The sequence below is a fragment of the Stylophora pistillata genome, chromosome 10 (assembly GCF_964205215.1).
Source record: "Stylophora pistillata chromosome 10, jaStyPist1.2, whole genome shotgun sequence".
Lineage (NCBI taxonomy): Eukaryota > Metazoa > Cnidaria > Anthozoa > Scleractinia > Pocilloporidae > Stylophora > Stylophora pistillata.
Window position 1 is genome coordinate 3,649,614 of NC_142528.1, and position 24,047 is coordinate 3,673,660.

A 24,047-nucleotide genomic window follows, 5' to 3' on the forward strand; every position below is an offset into this window, starting at 1 on the left:
TGTGTACCCTGTGTTCCCTGTGTACCCTGTGTACCCTGTGTACCCTGTGTATCCATGTGTACCCTGCGTACCCTGTGTACCCATGTGTACCCTGCGTACCCTGTGTACCCATGTGTACCCTGCGTACCCTGTGTACCCATGTGTACCCTGTGTATCCTGTGTTCCTATGTGTAGCCTGTGTACCCTGTGTACCCTGTGTACCCTGTGTACCCTGTGTTCCCTGTGTACCCTGTGTTCCCTGTGTACCCTGTGTACCCTGTGTACCCTGTGTATCCATGTGTACCCTGCGTACCCTGTGTACCCATGTGTACCCTGCGTACCCTGTGTACCCATGTGTACCCTGCGTACCCTGTGTACCCATGTGTACCCTGTGTATCCTGTGTTCCTATGTGTAGCCTGTGTATCCTGTGTACCCAGTGTACCCTGTGTACCCTGTCTACCCATTATACACTTTGTACCCATGTATATCATGTATATCCTTGTATACTTCATGTACCCTGTCTACCTTGTGTACCCTGTATACCCTGTATTTAACAATTTTTACACCAGCGCGCGTTGCATATGAGATGATAGATAGCCAACGAGGCGCGTAGCGCTGAGTTGGCTATAATCATCTCATATCCAACAAGCGCGAGTGGAATAATTGTTTTATTAAAAACGCCCCCAAGAAATTATTATTTTGTGAGAGGAAACTGGATTTTTTAGCTCCCTTTTGATTTTAAGCTGACGCGTACGCTTACCATATTTGTAGATCATGGTATATTGGCTGATATACCATAATGGCTAAGCCAATAAAAAGTCTTGAATTGCATTATCCAATGATCCAGTTTTTAATAAATTCATGTATACCCAAGAATATTCATGTATACCCAAGTGTACCCTGTATACCATGTATACAGGAAACCTGGCAAACATCAGTTGGAATCAATGGAAGCTCTCTGGCCGAACACAATCCCATTTTGTATATACATGAATATTCTTGGGTATACATGAATTTATTAAAAACTGGATCATTGGATAATGCAATTCAAGACTTTTTATTGGCTTAGCCATTATGGTATATCAGCCAATATACCATGATCTACAAATATGGTAAGCGTACGCGTCAGCTTAAAATCAAAAGGGAGCTAAAAAATCCAGTTTCCTCTCACAAAATAATAATTTCTTGGGGGCGTTTTTAATAAAACAATTATTCCACTCGCGCTTGTTGGATATGAGATGATTATAGCCAACTCAGCGCTACGCGCCTCGTTGGCTATCTATCATCTCATATGCAACGCGCGCTGGTGTAAAAATTGTTAAATACAGGGTATACAGGGTACACAAGGTAGACAGGGTATACGAAGTATACAAGGATATACATGATATACATGGGTACAAAGTGTATAATGGGTAGACAGGGTACACAGGGTACACTGGGTACACAGGATACACAGGCTACACATAGGAACACAGGATACACAGGGTACACATGGGTACACAGGGTACACAGGGTACACATGGGTACACAGGGTACACATGGGTACACAGGGTACACAGGGTACACAGGGTACACATGGGTACACAGGGTACACAGGGTACACATGGGTACACAGGGTACACAGGGTACACAGGGTACACATGGGTACACAGGGTACACAGGGTACACAGGGTACACAGGGTACACAGGGTACACAGGGTACACAGGGTACACAGGGTACACAGGGTACACAGGGTACACAGGGTACACAGGGTACACAGGGTACACAGGGTACACAGGGTACACAGGGTACACAGGGTACACAGGGTACACAGGGTACACAGGGTACACAGGGTACACAGGGTACACAGGGTACACAGGGTACACAGGGTACACAGGGTACACAGGGTACACAGGGTACACAGGGTACACAGGGTACACAGGGTACACAGGGTACACAGGGTACACAGGGTACACAGGGTACACAGGGTACACAGGGTACACAGGGTACACAGGGTACACAGGGTACACAGGGTACACAGGGTACACAGGGTACACAGGGTACACAGGGTACACAGGGTACACAGGGTACACAGGGTACACAGGGTACACAGGGTACACAGGGTACACAGGGTACACAGGGTACACAGGGTACACAGGGTACACGTACAGGGTACACAGGGTACACAGGGTACACAGGGTACACAGGGTACACAGGGTACACAGGGTACACAGGGTACACAGGGTACACAGGGTACACAGGGTACACAGGGTACACAGGGTACACAGGGTACACAGGGTACACAGGGTACACAGGGTACACAGGGTACACAGGGAGAATGGGTAACAGGGAGTCTATACGGAGACTGGGTAAGAGGGAGTCTATATGGAGACTGCCATGAATTACTTGCCACTGCACTGAGCTTTGAAACTTTCACTCTACCCCAGGTTCCTGGGTTTTTAAAATGGCGGCATTTTTACGTGAACGTCGTATTCCATGGAGATTTAGAGCGCTTTTTGCTGAGAAAGGTTTGGTTTTAAATGTCCTTCAGCGACTAAGAAGGCCAGAAAATATCGGAAACTACATTCAAAGGAAGGTATTTTCTGTAATTGTATTTTAAAACGGAAAAAGTCGACATGAGATTAATTCAAACAGTCAAGGGAGATTTTTTCATTAGCTTAGATGTATTCAAGATAATCTAAGGCGGCGGTGCAGGGGAGTCTGTATCCCCCCAAAAGACAAAAATTTGGGAGGGCACAACCCCCACGTTTTGGTGCCGAAAATATGGCCAACGTAGCATTTAAATTGGCAAAATATACAATCTCTTATCTATTCACAAATCCTTCTATCCGCATCAAGCTTGGCGGAATGATATGTTATAAAACTTTTTTTGAACAGTGCTAGCTCCAGGCTTATCAACTACAACAATTCTCCATTGGATTAGACAGAATGTCTTAAGGAAATTAGACATGATTTGATTCTGTCTCTGGGAGCTCAATCGAATGCTAAACTCAAAGATTTTAGACTGTGCTGGAAAATGAAAGTAAGTCTCAAATCGATTACGGACACACGCGAAACTGTAAAGATTACAAAGAGGTTTGCTTGTGTTAACAAACAACGCAAAGGGCATTTGGTCATATTTGAGTAGGGGTATGTGCATGCTGAAAGATAAGCCTTCCCTCCCCCCCCCCCCCTCCACATTTCAAAGCATTTCAAATGGATCTCGATAACTTATTTAGCAAGGAATGTGGATCTGACTGTTTCCTCTGCAACTCGTAGAGACAAGGAATATTTTTAATAGAATAGTATTGGTATAAGTAAAGATATTGTTAAAACATTTTACTAAAAAAATCTGCAATAAAATATTGGGAAACATCACACAATGTTTCGATGTTTCCAGAACATCATTATCAAGTGGGAATGAAATAACAAAACTAAGATGTATATATAGATGAGAAAATGAATAAATTAAGAGTCATTGAGAGTCAAACAAAGAGCTTAGCCTTAATGGAGTCGTTCTGGGTGTTTAAATTAGGTCTTATTGTTGACCAGGCAATCCCATTTTGTGCTGCATTTTTTAAGCACCCAAAACTGGCTCTCATTGAGTAAGTTAACGTTCCCATGAGCATCTTTCGGATGACGACCAATGGCAGAATATCGATGATCAGCAATGCGTTGAAATAGATGGCGTGTTGCAGATCCAACATAATTTGAATTGCACAAATCGCATTTTTAACAACAAACAACTCTGTGTTGATTGATGATGGGTGGCTTGGATTTCCTTTAGAGAAAGGTAAACACACCTTAATCATATGCAAATCAGAGTTAGGAAAAAAATCAAATGAAAAAATCTGCATGGTTTGCATGGTGTGCAGTCTGCAGTCTGCATTTTAACACAAATGGTCTGGAGACATCACTGAAAGTAATTTTACCATTTTGTATACAGTTTTTAATGGGGAAGGGGGAGGTTGAGGGGGATGACAAGGGGTACCCTGGGGATTCATATAATCACATGATCATATGATCTCCCTCTTCCCCTTTATAAATAGTTTCTGCAAGTTTCTTATAAACAAAAATGTAGTTGCAATGTTTTTCCTCAAAAAAATTGAATATAGTATTCTTTATTAAAGTGCACCTAAACCCAAAATTTTTTTTTCGCTTAACGAAATAAGCTTATTTTTTGGAGTATTTCTGTGCAAAAATTTTTTAATTTGCTCAAATCTTTAATTTTCTATGCCCAGTCAAAATACGGAAAATCGGCCGCCATCTTGCCCCACGACCGAGTTTAAAGAGGAATGGCTCTAGCGGGTAATGTGACGTCAAATCGAGAACACGAAAGTCTGCATCTCACACATTTTCACTTGTTTGGGAAGATTGTCGTCGATATTGTCCGAAATATGCCGACTAGATGTGTTGTATGAAGATTGTATGAAGCGCGATACCCTCTTGCAAATTTCGCACATTGCTACATCCTTCTACAACACACTTAGTCGGCATATTTTCGGACAATTATCGACTACAACCTTCCCAAACAAGTGAAAATGTGTGAAAAGCAGACTTTCGTGTTCTCGATTTGACGTCACATTACCCACTAGAGCCATTCCTCTTTAAACTCGGTCGTGGGGCAAGATGGCGGCCGATTTTCCGTATTTTGACTGGGCATAGAAAATTGAAGATTTGAGCAAATAGAAAAATTTTTGTGCAGACATACTCAAAAAAATAAGCTTACTTCGTTAAGCGAAAAAAATTTTTTGGGTGTAGGTGCACTTTAAAGGATTGTAGAGTTTGCTGATATCATTATGTGGCTAAATAGAGGCTTAAAGAAATGTTTAATCATGATGCAATATTCCAAACTTTCCCTAGTAATTGGCTGATGGCTGTAAGTGTGATTCCGTATATTTTTTTAATCCAGCTATCCTGCAGGATAATTTCCATGAGGCTGTCAATTATTATTTATAGAGTGGATAGAAGGGCTGTTATCAGAGATTGAAGAAGTGAATGGCTGAAATTTAATGTAATGACCTTTCAGCTGTTGCTGTAGGCGCATAGAGTTCAATTTTAATGCACTATATAAGAACTTATTATTATTAAATTAAATGCTGCTGTCCTACTACTATATTTCTCAGTGAAAACCCTATATGGTTTTACTTTCAAGAAGGCAGCTGTCTGTATGAAATAAAGCATGCTGGCTATCCACTATATTTGTTTTATTTTCAATATGAAAGTGCATTAGTAATCCATATTTTCTTATTCAAGCTTTGAAACACACAAAGTATAAAAAACAGAATATGCTTACACTTACAAAGGATCCCACAAAGCTCTTAGGGTCACCTGTAGGATAGCTGCTTGTAAGTGCATTTATTTACATGCTTGTCTCTATCTGTTGTAGGGTTACATAGTTAGCAACCAGCTAATAAAGAAATCTAAATTCAGTGGCCAACTTTTTTCTCCTTTACTTGCCATTACCTGGTGGGGAGCATCAAAACCTCAGGACACAGGGACACCACAATCAAATAAAATGAGTGAGTTAGAACTTGATATCAAGACAGCAGATGAGTTATTTGATGACAATAAAACACAAGACATGTATGACTTACTATTAAAGCACAAAGATTTGCAAAATGCTGAGATTGAGTGGAGATTAGCAAGAGCGTGTAGAGTGTTGGCTGAAAATTGTGTTGATCACGATACCAAGAAAAAATTAACGTATGAAGCTCTAGAGCATGCCAAACTGGCTTTGGACCTTGATGACAAGAATTATGCAAGCCACAAGGTAAGTAATATTGCAGATTTCATGTCTACTTTGGGATCCCTTATGTAATATAACAAGCTCAGTAGGTTTTTGAGGAGGGTCATAAACATTACTTGATGTCTGTTTTGGGGAGTTTTCGAAGTCTATTTTAAGAAAACACAGTCACTGTCAGAGGTAAATCTGAATTAGTATGATGGGTATTATTTGGCATCTTTTATGTTGCACAATCAAGTGCTTTTCACTTCTAATTGAAGTTAGTTGAAGTATAATTTATTTCCATTAGTTACATTGAAACTGCTATTTTAGTCAGAAAAAACAATTTGGGGATGCTGATATATAAAACACAAATTTAAATCTCTGTGATTTGAAAAACCATGATGGTAGGAGATCTAGATGCTGCTCAAAAAAAAAAAAAAAAATAGAAAAACACAAAAAGCCAACATTGCTGCTCACTTGTCTAGATGGTTTTTGTTTGAGGGGGAGGGGAGGAGGGCATTTGAGATATAAAGAGTACATTGTTGTTGTATTTCCTGTAGTGGTATGCCATTGCCCTTTCAATTGTTGGTGACTATGAAGGAAAAACAGCTAAACTGAAAAACTCTGAAATCATGAAGGATCATTTTGAGGTAAGATTCATGATAATTATTGGGAAACTAGTAAAGGTCAGTCAAGTTATAGGAGTTACAAGAGATTACACTCGGTAGCCTAGTTTAAGTCAAAATATGCATCCAAATGTAAAGTTTATTTCAAAACCTCTCATTCTATTGTTACCAGCATTTTAGAGTCAGGCAGTAGATTTGAATTTCATTATTATGAATATATGACTAGACATTGTACTTTAATTTGTTTTGTAATGCAGAAAGCAATTGAATTGAACCCAACAGATCCTACTTCTAGATATCTACTGGGCCTCTGGTAAGTTAACCCTGAACAGCAAATATCAATGGATACACATTGAACTGGTTTTTGTCTCATTAAAGTAAATGAAAATATAGCAGAGAATTAAATCTCTAATTGATTGCAGTACAATTGAACTTTCAATCCTTTTTCAGGTGTTTTACTTTTGCTGACATGAATTGGATCACCAAAAAAGCAGCTGCTATTCTCTTTGCCACACCACCATCGTCTTCGTATGAGGAGGTAAATGAATTAAGATGTTCATGCTGAATGATATGGAATAATGCAATCATTTGCATCCAAACATCTATAACCATAATTATTATCCATATTCTCCTCTGTGCATTTACTTTGGTACTAACTAGCCTAAGGGTAATTCGTAGCTACTTAAGTTGGTAATTGTTTCCTTTATTATCATGATGTAAACAAATTATTCTGCAAAGTTACTGTAAGGAAAGTTACTACTAAATGTAAAGAGCTTATTATGTATAAAAAAGGTCACACTGCCGAGGCCTACAAAAGTATTTTTGGCATACCTCAGACTAGTACAATAACCATTCTTGGTCTCACGTTTCAGCCGAACTGCAAATTCAGTACTCACCTAAAAGAAAAGTTAGGTAAAGCTAATAAAGGGTTATACGTTATCAGATGCCTCCGCAAGGAAGGATGTAGCCAAGCAGAAGTAGATGTTTTATTTAATTCCATTGTCCTACCTAATATCACTTATGCTCTATCTGTGCATGGGGCCTCTGAGTCAGAGCTAACTATAGCCCAGCAGTTTTTAGATCGTTGTTTTAAACGTAAATACATATCTAAGAAATTAGTGATAGGTGACTTACTTAAAACGCAAGATCACAAAATTTGTCGCAAGGTTTCAACTATCCTGAGCCATCCTCTTAGAGCCTACTTCCCTGAGACCAAGATCACGAGGTATAATTTGAGAAATAAATCCCCTGTCATGCCCGCTATTCGCACAAACCGTTTTAAGAATACATTTTTTAATAGAATTGTTTTTAAGTATAATGTAGCTTTGTGAAAGTGTACTTCCTGTATTAGATGTAACATAAGATATGTAATTTTATCTTTTGAACAATAAAGACACACAGACAGACACACAGGAGAAGATAGATGCTGGTCACTCTAAATGGGTTTAAAGGGTTAACTGCTTTGACTCAGTTACAACTTACAGTAACTCAACAGTTAGTCTCTTAATGCCTATTGTCAGGGCAGGCCTCATTTTAAATTTCTTTACTCAATTCAAAATTGAATAATCAAGGTTTCAATTTAAGTATAGTTTGCAATTATTGGTCATTATTAAAAACTGGATTATTGGATAATGCAATTCAAGACTTTTTATTGGCTTAGCCATTATGGTCTATCAGCCAATGTACCATAATCTACAAATATGGTAAGCATACACATCAGCTTAAAATTAAAAGGGAGTTAAAAAATTTAATAAAATTTAATTTAACATTTTTCATAGAGCAATTTTTCCTCTCGTGCTTGTTGGATATGAGATGATTATAGCCAACTCGGTGCTATGTGCCTTATCATCTCATATCCAATGCGCACTCGTGGAATAATTGTTAATTATAATTCAACATTGAAATTGCTGCTGAAGGTTTGTTTACACAGTGAATACAGTCACTATGTTACATTGTACCAGACAGCTATGGAATGCACTGAATGATTTACTCAAACATGTAACCCATCCCTTTTTATATACTCCTCACAGGCTTTGTCACATTTTCAAGAAGCTGAAAAGTGTAAGATTTTTTAATTTTGAAAGTATGTTTGTATATTTTTCAGCTAGACATTTTTCTGTGAACGTATGCATGGGGTGTTAATGATGTTGACTTCCATTAATTCTTTATGGTGTCTTCTTGGTTTCAGTGGAACCAAACTTCTTCAGCAAGAACCATGTAATGCTGGGAAAAACATTACTAAGACAAAATAAGAAGGACGAAGCTAAAGTGTGGCTTAGTAAAGCTGTCAATGAGAATCCATGTAAAACAGTCGATGACGAAGCGGTATGTACATGCCTGTCATAAAAAAACCTTGACTTTTCTCATCAGGAAGTTTTCAGTGTGTTACCTTTGTTTATCTCCTATGGCAGCTAGACTTAAGATAAAGAAATCCATTTTAAATGCAAAATCTTCTCCATAATTCTTGACTCAATGGCTTAAAAATTTCCAGATTGCCATTATCAGGATTGTAACATCAAAAAACTTTTTTCTTTTTCCACAGGCAAAAGATGAAGCTAAGGAGCTACTTAAAAGTTTATAAACTGCGTTGATTTTAGAAAATGGATTCACAATTAGGTTCATCGTTGACAAAGTTGTAAGGGTTGGCCCATTTTAATTCACATTAAACACATCACTTAGTATAATGACAAGAAAACTATTTCTAGTTGCATTTCTTTATTGTAAATTAACTTATAAGGTTCTAGACCAGGATTACAAATTCACCATGAAGCACGGTCTGTGGAAAGTTGCCTCTATGTGGAAATCAGTACACCTTGTTAGTTGATTAGAGTGACATCTTTCATGGTACATATTTAACAGCTGGTGGAGTGTCATGTATAGTCTTCAACCATAATCAGTGCTCAGAATATGGCAAGGAAACCCGAAGAGTTTCAGTCATTGGAAGATAACACTGACAGTTCTGTGGCCTCATAAATTTGTATCTAAACAAATAAATGTTTATCGCAACAAACTGATCTCGATCTGTTACATGGTGATCGCAGCTGCTATTCCTTGCCAGGAACATGACAAGGGTGAGATTTAAGAAGTATTTGTTGGCAGTAACAATGTTCTGCAAATGTTATGTTGCGGGAGATGCTGTGAACTTAGGTGACACATATATGAGTGTGTCAGGAGTAAAACCTGGTACAATGCATATGACATCACATGATCTCATGGGTGAGATATAAGCAGCATTTGTTGTTGCAATGTCCTACACATGTCATCTTCTGGGAGATGCTGTGAACCCAGGGGACACACACATGAGTGTGTCAGGAGTAAAACCCTGTATAATGGCATCTGGGCTTCTGCAGCTAACCAAGTAATCTTCTTCATCCTGGAAAAATGAAAATAATGCTGGAGCATTAGAAAATGGGTAAAAATGAAGAACAGTTCCCAAAAGATACTGTCGACCAACAGTCAGCCGATAGTTTTCGTTATGTTGGAGACTAAAGTGTCGGCCAATCGTCAGCCGACACATGGCCAACTGCCAGCCATCTATTGGTAACCGTGTCGGCAATGTGTCAGTAACTTGTGTGCTGAAATTATCGTGTACACTTATTTATCGCTTCAACGACTATGTCGCAACAGGAAAAATTGCAAAGAGATAGTATGGCTATTGCCTACCTTGCTTGGGTTAGCCAGCGAAACATGCCTATATTGGTTCGATTTCATTAGTTAGCCATATTGAAATATTTCCTCGTACCCAATCCCCTAAATAAAATTTTGATGTCCTGCCTGTGAAACCCCAGTAATAATTTGTTTTTTTTTATATTTATTTAGAAGTTTCATCTACAAAACCCCAAAAATTGCATTAATTAAATTAAAATGAAGTCTAATAAAATGCCAAAAAAAGGTATACTTTGATATTTCAATTGTCACAATATGCCAAAAGGGTGATGATTGCAACCTGTCACAAGGAAAGAAAGATTACATATTACAGACAGTCGACAGTATCTTTTGGGAACTGTTCTTCACTTTTACCAGAAAATGCTTGCAAACAAACCATACAGTAGCTGTGAAAATTTAATGTGCATACCCTTGATCAATGTTTGTACCTTATGTTTTCTCTGTTTTGAGCAAAGGTTTTTACAAGGGTTAGGTTCAGGATTTGTATTTCTTTTGCAACAGATATTAGTTTCAGGATCATGTTCAAAATCTGCCACACTCAGCATGTGTCTGACTAGCTCTGTTTTATCAATGAAAATTCAAACACAAACAATATTGATTTTCTTTGAACAAATTTCAAAATTAATGTCACACATGTTGGTTTGTGCTGAAGTTATGATATTGAATTTGGATTATTTTTTTTAAATGGATTTTCACCCAAGGTAATGCTGAATCACGGCTGCCCATGGGCTCCAACTATGTTGAACCACAGTTGTGATGGCATAGATTGAAGTAACAAAGTTCCAAGTACAAAAGCTTTATTTTGATTAGCTTTAACAAAACGAGTTTCTCTGTTTTGCACGAAAACACCAGAAAGTGGAGCTATAACAACGAGTTAAAGCTGATCTAATGACATCTTACATATGTTTCTGAATGTTTCCTTTGATCATCTTTTTCATCATCATCGCCATCTCCATCTGCATTGTGTTCCAATTCCTCCCATACATGATAGAGTGGCTCAATAAACTGGGATGATCTGTTTTCATTAAAAATTCCCCATCAAAGTTAATAACCATCCAATAACTAACCCTTACTTAGTATTATGAGACTAACCTTCATTAAGATAATAATAATATCTCTTCTGATGTGAACTGTTGCTTTTAATTAAGAAACCATGTATGGTCTCCAGGATCTTAGCGAAGAAGGTATGGAAATAGGTACATACAGAGTACACACAACAGATGTTTGTCTATTTATTGTTTTCAACCATAAGTGTTTTGGGTCAATTTTTGGTCTACTTATTATAATACTATCAGCTGGCTATCAATAATGTGTCAGTAACATGTTGACCAACAGGTTGCTGACAGCCAAACATGGGAGCTATTATTCACTTTTACCCAAGTTTGTTGTGTTTATAACCTTTTACAGCACAAGTAAAATGCATGATGTCGTACTCACCTTTTCAAAAGGTAAGGATCAAAAGGAAAAAAAGAATCCAACTGGTTCTGGAAAGACAAGCTCCTCACTGCATGGCTGGATGCTGGTTTTGCCACTGGTAACATCATTCTGTTGTTTTGTTCAATAATTGTGTAGCAAAAGACCAGCTCGTGATGTCTATTGAATTAAACCAGCCATTTAGTATGTGCCACAAAAGGCAGTTTTATTTAATGAGCTACTCACCCTTGAGTCAAAGGTGAGCTTAACATTTGCTTGAATGAACCAGAAACTCTGTTACTTTCTTACAATAGAAATCATTTGGAGGTCTGCTAGACAATGTACTGAGTGACAAAATATAATTATACCTTGTGATATATGCAAACAATTTAACAATGCTAGGTAAGCAAACCTGCACAAAGATCAGAGCAGAAATGATTAGTTCGTGTACTTTTTAACATTTATGACAACCAATAACTAAAAGTTTCTAAATCCGCACCCTGGCCATACAACCCTGCACACTGTTTAACAACATGGATCAGCAGCAAAAAAAAAATAAAAAAACATGCCAACCCTGAGTGGATTCATGCGACAAGTAACAATTCTGTCCAGGTTCAGTCTTCTTATGTACTTTAATCCTGCAAAGAGACAGAATATTTGTTTGATGTTCTAAAATAAACCAGTTCCAAGACCATCATTAAATTTGTTAAGTTAACAAATTTCAACCCAAAGCAGATCAAGATCATTTAAAAGTAAAAATACTGGAACAGAGATGAACAAAGCAGCATTAAAATATGTTTGTAAACCTTTATCATACCTCCCTCAAGTTCAAGCAGCTGTTTGTGGCGAAATACAAACATGTAGAAAAGTGCCTGGAAATAAATGTTCAATGATTTAATAAAAATTATCATGTCAAAAGTCCATTCAAACCATCACTCTATTGACTATGTTCAGACAAAAAAAAAGGGTTTTTCATGTAGCTCAGATCAGTAGTACGTCTTCAACACCATGGCAAAAAAGGGGAAAGATAAATGAGGTCATTAGCGACTCTTCTTCAGTTTGTTTCCTTTCTCACTTCACCCTTCATATTTTTTAAGCTACACATCCCTCCTGTTCACAAAATTAAAAAAATACATAGCTAAATTGTGTGCAAGTAATCCTTGACCAGACATCACTTGATCGTCTGTATTGCTTTCAATTGATAATTGTTACTAAAATGGTGTAAGGGAAGCGCTTAAGGTCAGAAAACTGGAATTAATGACCAGCATACCTGACAAACTGAGTAAAATGGACCGTATTTACCAGCGTCAGGTGTTACACAGCTTGCATCATGAGTGTCAATGTAGCTGTAAAGATATCAAGCATGTTGTGTTATTGAACTTTGATCTTGTGTGTCACGTGCGTGTGTTGTTCGGTATTTACGCATGCGTCCTGGAGGAATGGGGAGGAGAATAAAACACTGCTGTAAAATGGCTGCATGAGCTTACTACTCATATGGCACCACAGCTCAACTTCAGCATGACGCATAGAAGTAGCGTTGAGTTCCAAACAGAAATTAAATTAATTTGCCGTCGCGGTTTCGGTTCGCAGACAATGCAAATTGTGGTAATTTCACGTTGTTGTTTTGCATAGGACGGCTACGAAATGTACAAAGTTTCAAAACGCACGTGCTGATCAGCTATTGTTCTGCCAATTAGATCTCTTGTTTTTCCATGTCCTCGTTGCTGTTGCCATCATGGTTGCTTAAGGTCCCTACTATCAATCACATGCTGTGTTTTAAATACACTTACCAGTGAATCCAGTGCACCATAAGGTCCAAACAAGTTTGCACTGTACTGTAAAATTAAAAAGTAACATGCCATTGAATTACTACCTGAATCTCCCTAAATATATTAATTTTAAAAAAAATTGTTAGTAAATTAAAATGCTTGTCTATTCTTTTTGTGTCTTGGCTTAAAGAAATTAATCTTTATAACTATAGATTTCTCCTAATTCAAGTGTGTAGTACAGACATTTTACGTCAGTCTAATCACCAACCACTGTTTCCATTTACTTTCAATATCTCACTTGAGCTCAAGTAGCTATCTGAATTTCTCTACTGATCAGTTAACCTTTTCTCACTTTCACTGCAACCACAAGTTTAAGTCTTACCTGATGGGAATATATTTAGCCCTGGCTGTAAAACTTGCAATGTAAGCTGCATTGGCCTGTCTGATGACGGCTGGGGTATTAGGTTCCTCAATCTGGAACATAGGTTTCAATGATAACAAAGACAAAACCAACAAAATAGCACATGCCTAATTACTCATTGATTACACAAACTTTGATGCAAGATCTCAAATGATGAATTAATGAAGTATTACTTAAACATGTTGATCTCTGCATCACTTTGAAGCCATCAATAAATTTTGGCGGGTAAATTTGGACTCCACCCCCCTCCCCTTTGCAACACTCACTGAAACAAAATGTTACTTTAGAATGGAAATTTTCTTGCCAACCTAGGCTTCCCTTTTTTTAAGTAGTTCCCATGTATTTTTATTAGTTACTGCAGAAATGCTACTAAATTAAAAGTTCTAGAAGACATAGCACAAGTGTTGCAAATCAATTATAGCTGTACTGCACAATCATAATTGTTTTAAGTCCAGTGTTTGCCAAGCATTCAGTGAATTTTATAACCTTAAATTTAAAAACCTAGCTTACATTAATTCTGAGTGTAATCAACACAATGCTCATTGAAAGTCAAAGTTAAACATTGGGTTCAGTGAAGAATTACCTTTTTCCAGCAAATATCAAGAAGGGAATTGGAAAAATACTGCAGAAGAGGAAAGGAAAGAAAGTAAGGACAATCTTGAATGAGATTCAGATGAGGAAACATTTTCATGCACATGCTTTTATTGTATGACATTCCAAGTGATGAAGGTTTTGTTTCATTAAGACTGAGAAAACAGTAAAATTCTCTCATACCAACCTGATCAAAGCTGCAGAGTAGAAACATGATAAATTGAATATGGCAGGATGCATGGGTGGGAAGAATGACTTTATCAAAAATCTGTAAGGTCAAAAAATCAAATTTCAATATTTATTGTTTCTTTCAATATTCGTAGAACTGAGTTTAAAGTCTACACAGTGGTGTGTCATGAGTGCTCTCTATTCATTAAAAGAAATATTTCAAATATGGTTATACTGGCTGTAAAATAAGTAAGCTCAAAACAAAAAGTTGATAACACTAGCTACGACTTACCACCAGTAGCTCATTAAACAATTCGATACCAGCATCAGCTAGATACTCTCCTAATTAAGAGAAAAAAGACAATTGAAACACTAATAGCCTCTTACGAATGATAAAAAACAACTGCAGCAGCAGGAACAACTTGGCAAAACTTCCAATAAAGTGATACCTACTACATATCTTGCCACTTCTAATTAACAATTATTCCACAACCGCGCATTGGATATGAGATGATAGATAGCCAACAAGGTGTGTAGTGTCGAGTTGGCTATAATCATCTCATATCCAACTAGCAAGAGTGGAATACTTGTTTTATCAAAAAAACGCCCCCAAGATATTAGACAAATCTTCTCGACTTTATTTTGTGAGAAGAACCCGGATTTAACAATGTACAGAAATTAGATTATGGTATATTGGCTCATCTACCATAATGGCTGAACCAATAAAAGTCTTGAATTGCATTATCCAATGATCCAGTTTTTAATAATTGTTTTATTAAAAACGTTAAATTAAATTATTAAATTTTTAGCTCCCTTTTAATCTTAAGCTGAAACGTACGCTTGCTATATTTGTAGATTATGGTATATTGGCTGATATACCATAATGGCTAAGCCAATAAAAAGTCTTGAATTGCATTATCCAATGATCTAGTTTTTAATAATTATTGTTATCTAATAATAATAATACCTATGTATGATTTAAAAAGTCTTTATTGTACTTCTCTAAGTGCTAAAGAAGAAATTAATCTAACTTTGTTTTTCAGACACTGTACACTTATGTTTGAAGAGCCTTGAAATCCAGTGTTGAAAAATACCTCTTATTAATAATTCAATTACACAGTCAAACAGACTGAGAAAAGTTTGCTTGTGGTTGCTTTTATTATCAGCTTAATACTCAAATACAGTTACCATCCATGTGGGTGACTTCATAAATGTACTGGAAGAAGATTTTCATTAAAATGTCCAGCCTGTCTGCCATTTCATTTCCCATAAAGTTTTCTTCTGCCAATGCAATGTTGGTGGCATCCTGGTGTTGTAAGCAATAATAAAGTCTAGTCAGTTTTCAGTGGTCAGATGTAATGGCCTATGAAATTTGGATGACAAAATTCAATCAGTGCTCCATGCTGCAACTGTTTTTATTAGTCAACAAGGCAAGTTGCTGAAGATTTTGAAGAATTAATTCCCAAAAAAAGTCACAAATTTGGTAGCCTATACCTCTGGCTGTCATGCAGCAAACTGCGGCACTACATAACTTGGTATTTATAGTCTCAATCAATATTTATAGCTCAATCGGTTAGAGCGCTGGACTGTTGTGCGGGAGGTCGAGGGTTCGAGCCCCGGCCGGACCAACACTCAGGGTCTTAAAATAATTGAGAAGAATATGCTACCTTTCTATAACATCAAGTAATGGTTAGATATTCTAGTCTTCTTGGATAGGGACGAATAAATGGAGGTCCCGTCTCCTGCAGGGTTAGGGGCAGGAGACGTTAATTTCCCACGCACGAGATTACTGTGTGATGGATGTCCTCCCCTGGGGTGGGATGGGTGGGTAACAGGACCCCCGTTGATACCAGTGTTTACTACACTGAAGGGGCTATCCTGTATAAATATAGATCTCTGTCTGTCTGTCTGTCTGTCTTAAGTTAACTTGAGATAACTTTTTGCTTAAAAAAATACAAATATTACCATTTCCACTTCAAACTGTGTAGAATCTTCCTCTTCAGAAGCATTTTCATGATTTTCAAGTTCATGCTTAGGAATTGCCACCTGCAATTTAAAACAAAGGGCAATGTTGGTGATATAGGAGGCAGCGTTGTTAATGTTGATGATATAGGAGGCAGCGTTGTTAATGTTGGTGATATAGGAGGCAGCGTTGTTAATGTTGGTGATATAGGAGGCAGCCTTGTTAATGTTGGTGATATAAGAGGCAGCATTGTTAATGTTGGTGATATAGGAGGCAGCGTTGTTAATGTTGGTGATATAGGAGGTAGGGTTGTTAATGTTGGTGATATAGGAGGCAGCATTGTTAATGTTGGTGATATAAGAGGCAGCGTTGTTAATGTTGGTGATGTAGGAGGCAGCATTGTTAATGTTGGTGATATAGGAGGCAGCGTTGTTAATGTTGGTGATATAGGGGGCACCGTTGTTAATGTTGGTGATATAGGAGGCAGCGTTATTAATGTTGGTGATATAGGAGGCAGCGTTATTAATGTTGATGATATAGGAGGCAGCGTTGTTAATGTAGGTAGGAGGCAGCGTTGTTAATGTTGGTGATATAGGAGGCAGCGTTGTTAACATTGGTGATATAGGAGGCAGCGTTGTTAATGTTGGTGATATAGGAGGCAGCGTGGCTGAGTGGTAAGGGTGCTGGACTTGTAATCCGGGTGTCCAGGGTTTAAGTCCTCCACCCTGCCACTCACTGGATTTGTTCTCGGTTACCCCTAGTTCAACTCCTCAGCTGCGCTCTGTAAATAGCCCACTGGTCTGCTTCCTGCCAGTGGGGATTTTTAAGCACTTAGTTTACATTGTGGCTGAAAAGCCCTGAAGGGGGAGCTTCAATTTACATATTTATTTATTTATTTATTACATTATTTTGATGTATTGGATACTTCACTCTTTTCTTGAGCTTCATCTAATTTATATGAACCTTGCAAAGATAACAATAATTTATAGTGATATATATATAATTATATGAAGTAATAGAACACATTTTTTCCTGGCTCTACATCATTTTTAGAGTTATTAATAATATATATCTATTACTTAAATGAACAAAGTATGCATTGCCTGATTGGTCAGTTCAGTCTCCAAGCTGATGCCTTATAATGCAATAAGGCCCACATTTGATCTAGTAAAAAGTCTGTATATGAGCCAAGTGGCCCATCTGGCCGGTGCTTAACTCCGGTTTCTGTAGCATGAAGCGACTAGGAGAATTTCTACTCCCTCCTGCATAAGATGGTAATCCATCGCAGGGTTACCTCCAGCATTAAATTTCCCAGTACCCATTTAAACACCTACCAGTGGGTGAAGAGATGTACTGTAAAAGGAAAGTGTCTTGCCTGAGAAAGCAACACAATATCACGAGGCCACGGCACCTCCCACACATTTGATCTACTTATGTCATAAAAGCAATAGAATGTATTTTTGCGGTCTCTTTAAAGTCTCTTTAAAGTCAGACAGGATATTGGGAGAGCAAGAGGAAAGCTTATAAATCACAAGCCAAAGGAAAAATGCATTCTTTTGCTTTTATGATAGGTAGATCAAATCTGGGCTCTATAACATGATCAAACATCCACTTGGAAACTGAATTGACCAATCAGGCAATGTACACTATGTTCATTTATGTCAGAAATATATATGGTGACTCTGAAAATTGTTATTATATCATATCAATATGAAATTGTCATATTCTTATACTTACATCAATCTTGGTAAGATTGTCAATGATCAGTTCCAGAATGTTTGCTCTGAGGCTATGGAGGTATTTTGTAGCCTGTAGCAGGTTCTTTATGTAACTTTCCTGTAAATGACAAAGTGACAAACACTTATAGTAAGTTTATAATGATTGCAACTATATTTTGCAAACACTTCAAACAATATAAAACACAAAGCTGGAAGTTACATTTCCTATGTAAAGCCCTTACATCTAAATTAAAAGTAAAAATTCAATTGAATAATGTCAATTCATATCTCTATTATCAACAATTTGATAATAGAGATATGATATAAATTTAACTTCCTTACCAAATATAAATGAAGGCTGAACTACAAGCAATTGGCAGAAGTACCTAAATTACCAAATGAACTTAAATTACCTGAAATATTATAGGTTTTCCTACAAATGGAAAATTTTCTGACAGTACAGGTATCAAAAACTGTGGAAGTCTGTTGAATGAAACGAAATGATAAGATAAGGGTTCAAACATGCAAGCATAGTGATGTCTGATCACATTGACTAGGCTCAGGAACTATCAACAGGAACTATCCTCTGATATCTTGATTCCTAGTCACATTTTAATGAAACATTTTGCCAAAATGATAGTTTGATCAATCTATTAGCTTCCAATACTGACAGGTTCTAAAGTGAGAAAATTACTGAGACCAAAATTAAGGTTAAAAAATTTTATCAGCTTTAACTTACGCTGGAACCACTTCATGGATAGCATGCAAGGCTTCGTGGGCGTTACAAAATATCTTCTCAGAAACTGAAAGATATGTTTTGAAACAATAATTATTATTTTTAACACATCCCCATTTAAAAATGTACTTCACCATTTTAAAATGTACTTGACATTTTAGGAATCTTAGTTCCTGAATGAACCAATCAGATCTCAAATACATTTTTAATGAGATCTTTGGGAAATAAGTTACTGTATCAACCAATCAGATTTGGGTTTGTAATATGAACCTTACTCTTCAGGAACTAAGTTCCTCAAATAACCAATGACATGAAAGAATATATGCCATGTCATTGCTAAATTAAGATTTGTCTGTTTTATTTAAGTCAACACCAGATAAAACAGATAACAATAGATGGGACATTCTGCTAAAGTGCAGTAATGTTTCACATCAAACTGGATGCTATCTTTAGTAAAATATATATTCTTCTTTGAGGCTTTACTATTTTTATTTAGCCCTCGACATGTACAAGCTTTTGTAAAGCTTTGTCACAGTTGTAATTTTACAGTAAAAATTAGTTCCATTCATTGTCTTTCACGTACCATAGAAATGTTTTGAATACACTGTGGTTAAGACAGCGATGGAAACGCGCCTGATTGCATAAAATTCTACAGAAATCGTTGACAGAAAATGCCACCAACAGTTTTGCCGCGCTTTTTATCTACGCCGAAAGCCGAATATTAAGAAAGCGATCAAATGACCATTATCTTTTGTAATGACTGTCAAGTCATCTTCGGTTAACGTGCAAATGATCGTGACCCCGTGATAAAATTTCTCAACCTCATTATGTAAACGACACGTTCTCACAAAGCGAGAAGATTTTACGAGCTTTCATGTCACGAATGTGATAATGGCACTACAATAGCCACGATACCGTAACGCTTACTAGAAAGTAAGCAAGGACTTGACCTGTGGCCGCACGAGAAACTTTATCACCTTACTTTTCCGCCCTATTTTGGGATCGACAACGATTGCGTTACATGATTTTTCCAAAGGATGTAAGCCGAATTGAAGCAAATCATGTTACCGAAACACAGCTAATTACTACTATATTTACGAGGTGAATTAATCATCAAAAATTTATTTGCATGCGCTTTCTTTGTGTCATTACGTTACGTAGCATGCATTTAAACCGTATTGTTCATCGTAGTTTGAGCAGTTTTTTCCACTACAGTTCTGTCAAGTGTAGTTTGCATATTCTTTCTTTTCACTTCGTGCAGCTTGTTCGCCACCAGGCAGGATTCACAACATTGCAACAAATGTAAGTTTGTATTATGTAGTTTTTGTCACCGTTTTCTTTGTAGCTTTCCTTGGGTATTTAGTGTAGTTTATATTGTAATAGGTTTTCATTTTGCTGTTTTATTTGCAGTTTTAATGGTGTTGTTTCGTGTTGTGTCGTTTCGCTGTGTTAAAATCGTGCTTGTTAGAATTAGTCGCCTTTGAGAGTAATAATACCTTTAATTTATTCATGTACATTTAAATTAAATTTATTTTCTACATCTCATTAAATACATTTAATGCAGGGTTCAGAATAATTATACAATTCATCATACCATTAATAGCACTTTGGGAAAGAGTGATAGCCTGGGAACGAAGTCACTCCGCAAACACTTAATATGGGATTAATTGGGGGGATGTGGGTAAAAACAAACATGGTGGAAATTAGCACAGAATGTGATTGTAGCGATGACAGCAAGATTTCAACAGAAGTAGATGGTAATAAGATCAAAGTTATCTAAAGCAGAAAATCAAAAAGCATAAATCCAGGAGAAATAGATGTACTTGGAGCAATTTTACCTCGAAAAATACGAGAAGAATGTACTGTCAAACAGCTGCAGCAATGGCTCCATTGCCATGGAGCTAAAACAACTGGAAATAAAATGAAGCTCATTCAAAGGTAGGAGAACTTAAGGGTAATTTGAAAATTTCTTATTTGTGCCCCTGTTCTTTTCATTACGTTGTTGATCCATGATGTTCTAAGAATACTTTCTGTACCTACTTTGGTATTTTTTTTCCGTTGTAGAGTAAAGGACTACATGGCTGGTGGCCTAAGCTCCAAGATTAAGAACCCTGATGGTGGAATCCATTTAGCGAAAGCTAAAGCTAGCCTGGGACTCATGGAGGAAATTAACACTAAGGAACTCAAAGAAGAAAAACAATTTTTTCCAAGTGGATAGTTGAATTTAACTGATTGATAACCTTGCTAGATTTTTTTCCAGTAAAGATTTCATGGGTTTGGAATATCATTTCAGATTTTCTTAGAGATAATTTCTGAATTTGTTCCCATGATTAATAGCAATTGCTTCATGTTGAGACTGGGACAGAACAAAATACGATACCCAAATGATGGGGAAAGGTCTGTTACAATTGCCTATATTGTTACAAGTGGACAATGTTCCTGAAGTTCAATAACATACAAAATTAGCAAATTATAATTATGTATGTCATCAACAGCCTCTCAAGTCTAATCTTGAAAGGCCAAAAATAACACATGGATAAACAACTTCTACAAGAATGTGCTCATTGTAAAATACCTCAAGTTTTGGAAGCACTGAGCTCCAGAATTCAGGATTAAAGTTCACTGTTGAAATGAAACACCTTCAGTGTCTACAATTGATCTGTCTGGAGGATCATGAACTCCCTTTACCACCAGATCAACAACGTAACGAAAAGAACAGGGGCACTAATAAGAAATTTTCAAATTCTCTTACTTTGAACAAGCTTCATTTTATTTCTAGTTGTTTTAGCTCCACGGCAATGAAGCCATCGCTGCAGCTGTTTCACGGTACATTCTTCTGGTATTTTTCGAGGTAAAATTGCTCCAGGTACATCTTCTTTTCTTAGATTTATGCTTTCTGATTTTCTGCTTTCAATAACTTTGATCTTATTACCATCTACTTCTGTTAAAATCTTGCTGTCATCGCTACAATCACATTCCGTGCTAATTTCCGCCATGTTTGTTTTTACTCGCATCCCCCCAATTAATCCCATAAGTGCTTGCAGTGTGACTTCATTCCCAGGCTATCACTCTTTTCCAAAGTGGGCTATACACATATCTTATTAGATGTTTTATTGTGTAGTATTGCTGAATATTTTTATGAGTTGTGTTGTATTTTGACGAGCCTGTAGGGCAAGTCAAAATACACACAACAAGTAAAAATACTCAGCAATACTACAAAACGTCTAATAAGAGAGTTATTATCCAACACGCCAAATTGTTATTTCAGTGTGGGTGAAATTCACAAATATTTCTGGACTACAAATATCGCATGATATTTGTTTTCATCTTGCACGTTATTATTTTGTACTCTGCAAAGCACAGTTGAATAATAAACAGCATTATAATTAAATGAATGAATATTCATTACATTTAGTAAACTATAGACATAGAGTTCTTTAGTGAGGAAATCTTACATGGAATGAAGAGCTTGACAATCATATGAAGGCATGCTCTTAAGTAATATGTCTGGGCAGACACAAGGCTTGTCAGGAATTCAATAAATTCTTGTACTGTTTTCTCGCCACATACTGCCCACCTCGTATTCTAAAATTATAAACATTTAATGATGATATCAACATAAATAATAATTAAATACCAGTTAAATGTTGTCTATAAAAACAACAAAATAATTATATTGAGTGAAAATTATTATTGCTCTAAACAGTCTTAAGTTTCAAACTTGGGGCTGAATATAATACAATGTATAGATGGAAATGCAAAGTGAGAATTACTAATAACATATTCAAAGAATAATGATTTCAACAAAAACTTATATGAAAATTAAAATAAGTTATCTTTACCAGAACTGCCCCAACTAGTGTATCATGCTGCTTTGTCAGACAAGAAACACAAGTTGTCAATGCCATAAGATATCTCTGAAAGTGGACTTCCTACAAAGGAGATCAAGGAAATAAATAAGCTTAATTTCAATCTGTTTTTAAGAGTAAGCCAAATCTTTTTAACTGCTGTACAATTTGGAACTGTAAAAAAATTTGAATCAATGTTTATTTCAACTCAGTTTGCACAATCTGGCTATCCTTACTATCAGATTCTTTACATGATGTATGGCAAAGAGTGCCTCAGCAGTGAAGTTCACTTGTTTCATTTCTCCCTTTTCCCTAGTTTTTCTTCTTGCAGTCTGAGCTCAGCCTAAAGCTTAATTTCCACACATCTAAGAACTATCTGCTCACTGCTTGGATTGATAAGAAGCTCATTGATCATGATCACCAATTGGGAAATGTTCTTACACAATCAAACGAATTTACTAAAAATGGCAAAGCTTGACTCAACCAATGGCTGAAATTAGCCTCAACATAATAATTTTGCTAGTTTCCATATGATCATTGCCATGATTTGCTGAGCCATGCTATACTGCTTGATCGATCCAGGTTTTTTAAATTCTATCATATCATAACCAGAGAAACACAAAAGACTTAGCAAGACATGTATTTCTTGATTAAACGGATTAAATTATTTAGTGTTGAATTAAGACTCTATCAAAGTACTTGTACTGAGCACCAACTTTTTTTTTTCTTATTGCCATCTGAAGTTCTGAGAAAAAGCCAATTTGTTGTCATTGTTGTTGTTGTTGTTGTTGTTGTTTTGGGGGGGGGAGCGTCGGGGCGAGCGTGCAGTAACAAGGGTGAACTGGAACGGATCGGGGTCGAATTTGCACAAGGGGAAACGTGTAATTGTTAATCAAAGTTACCTTGATTCCGGGGTCAGCAAGTTTCTGAACCAACAGATCATAATCTTTAGTTTTTCCCTAGGTTAACAGAATATCAAGTTGCTTAATCAATTAAGCTTAATACCGGTATTTGTTAAAAGGGAGAACACAACATTTGCTAAGTTCAGCTATCTCATGGAGTGGGCTCGGGGAGCATAAACACCGGCCAAGTAATATACCTTTATGTAACTTTCTACAAGTACCCGGTTGAGATTCTACAAATACCCGGTTGAGATCGTTTCTAACTGTAGTAAAAAGTATTATGAAGAACGATTGAGACTAACTCACCAGTTTTGCATTCTCCAAAGCGGCCGTGATTAAGGACGCGAGAACTTCAGCGCCGCTCGGACCCCGATCAGTTTCGCTCGAGTTTCGGTCGACAGACATCACCAAAGGTCAGACGCCGGTGACCTAGATAGAATGTCTTCTTTCTTTTAAACATAATTCTGATATCGCTTCGAGCATTTCCTTTTCAAAGTGTGGAAAACGTCTCGCAATACAAAAGTAAGCCGTGTAGACC

General features: G+C 36.9%; 2 protein-coding genes across 3 annotated transcripts; one reads left to right on the forward strand and one right to left on the reverse strand.

Moving 5' to 3' along the window:
- The first annotated feature begins 2,396 nt into the window (after positions 1-2,396).
- Positions 2,397-9,324, forward strand: LOC111324789 (regulator of microtubule dynamics protein 1). The gene is made up of 8 exons (XM_022928427.2): positions 2,397-2,556; positions 5,350-5,733; positions 6,249-6,338; positions 6,572-6,627; positions 6,765-6,852; positions 8,345-8,375; positions 8,503-8,639; positions 8,857-9,324. Exons 1-8 carry the CDS (start codon positions 2,425-2,427, stop codon positions 8,893-8,895), a joined length of 957 nt encoding a protein of 318 aa, XP_022784162.2. The 5' UTR covers positions 2,397-2,424; the 3' UTR covers positions 8,896-9,324.
- Positions 9,013-24,039, reverse strand: LOC111324749 (RNA polymerase I-specific transcription initiation factor RRN3-like). Of its 2 annotated transcripts, XM_088736184.1 has the most exons (22): positions 23,816-24,039; positions 23,510-23,566; positions 22,602-22,691; positions 22,215-22,344; positions 18,763-18,826; positions 18,437-18,506; positions 18,043-18,141; positions 16,308-16,388; positions 15,531-15,648; positions 14,635-14,684; positions 14,362-14,442; positions 14,167-14,205; positions 13,545-13,636; positions 13,184-13,228; positions 12,664-12,739; positions 12,211-12,265; positions 11,967-12,031; positions 11,762-11,805; positions 11,418-11,573; positions 10,881-10,995; positions 10,213-10,260; positions 9,013-9,687 (listed from the first exon to the last, which is right to left on the reverse strand). In XM_088736184.1, exons 1-21 carry the CDS (start codon positions 23,912-23,914, stop codon positions 10,222-10,224), a joined length of 1,665 nt encoding a protein of 554 aa, XP_088592310.1. In that variant the 5' UTR covers positions 23,915-24,039; the 3' UTR covers positions 9,013-9,687; positions 10,213-10,221. The 2 variants fall into 2 exon arrangements, with proteins under 2 accessions (XP_088592310.1, XP_088592309.1); XM_088736183.1 differs by lacking the exon at positions 10,213-10,260.
- Positions 24,040-24,047: the final 8 nt, after the last annotated feature.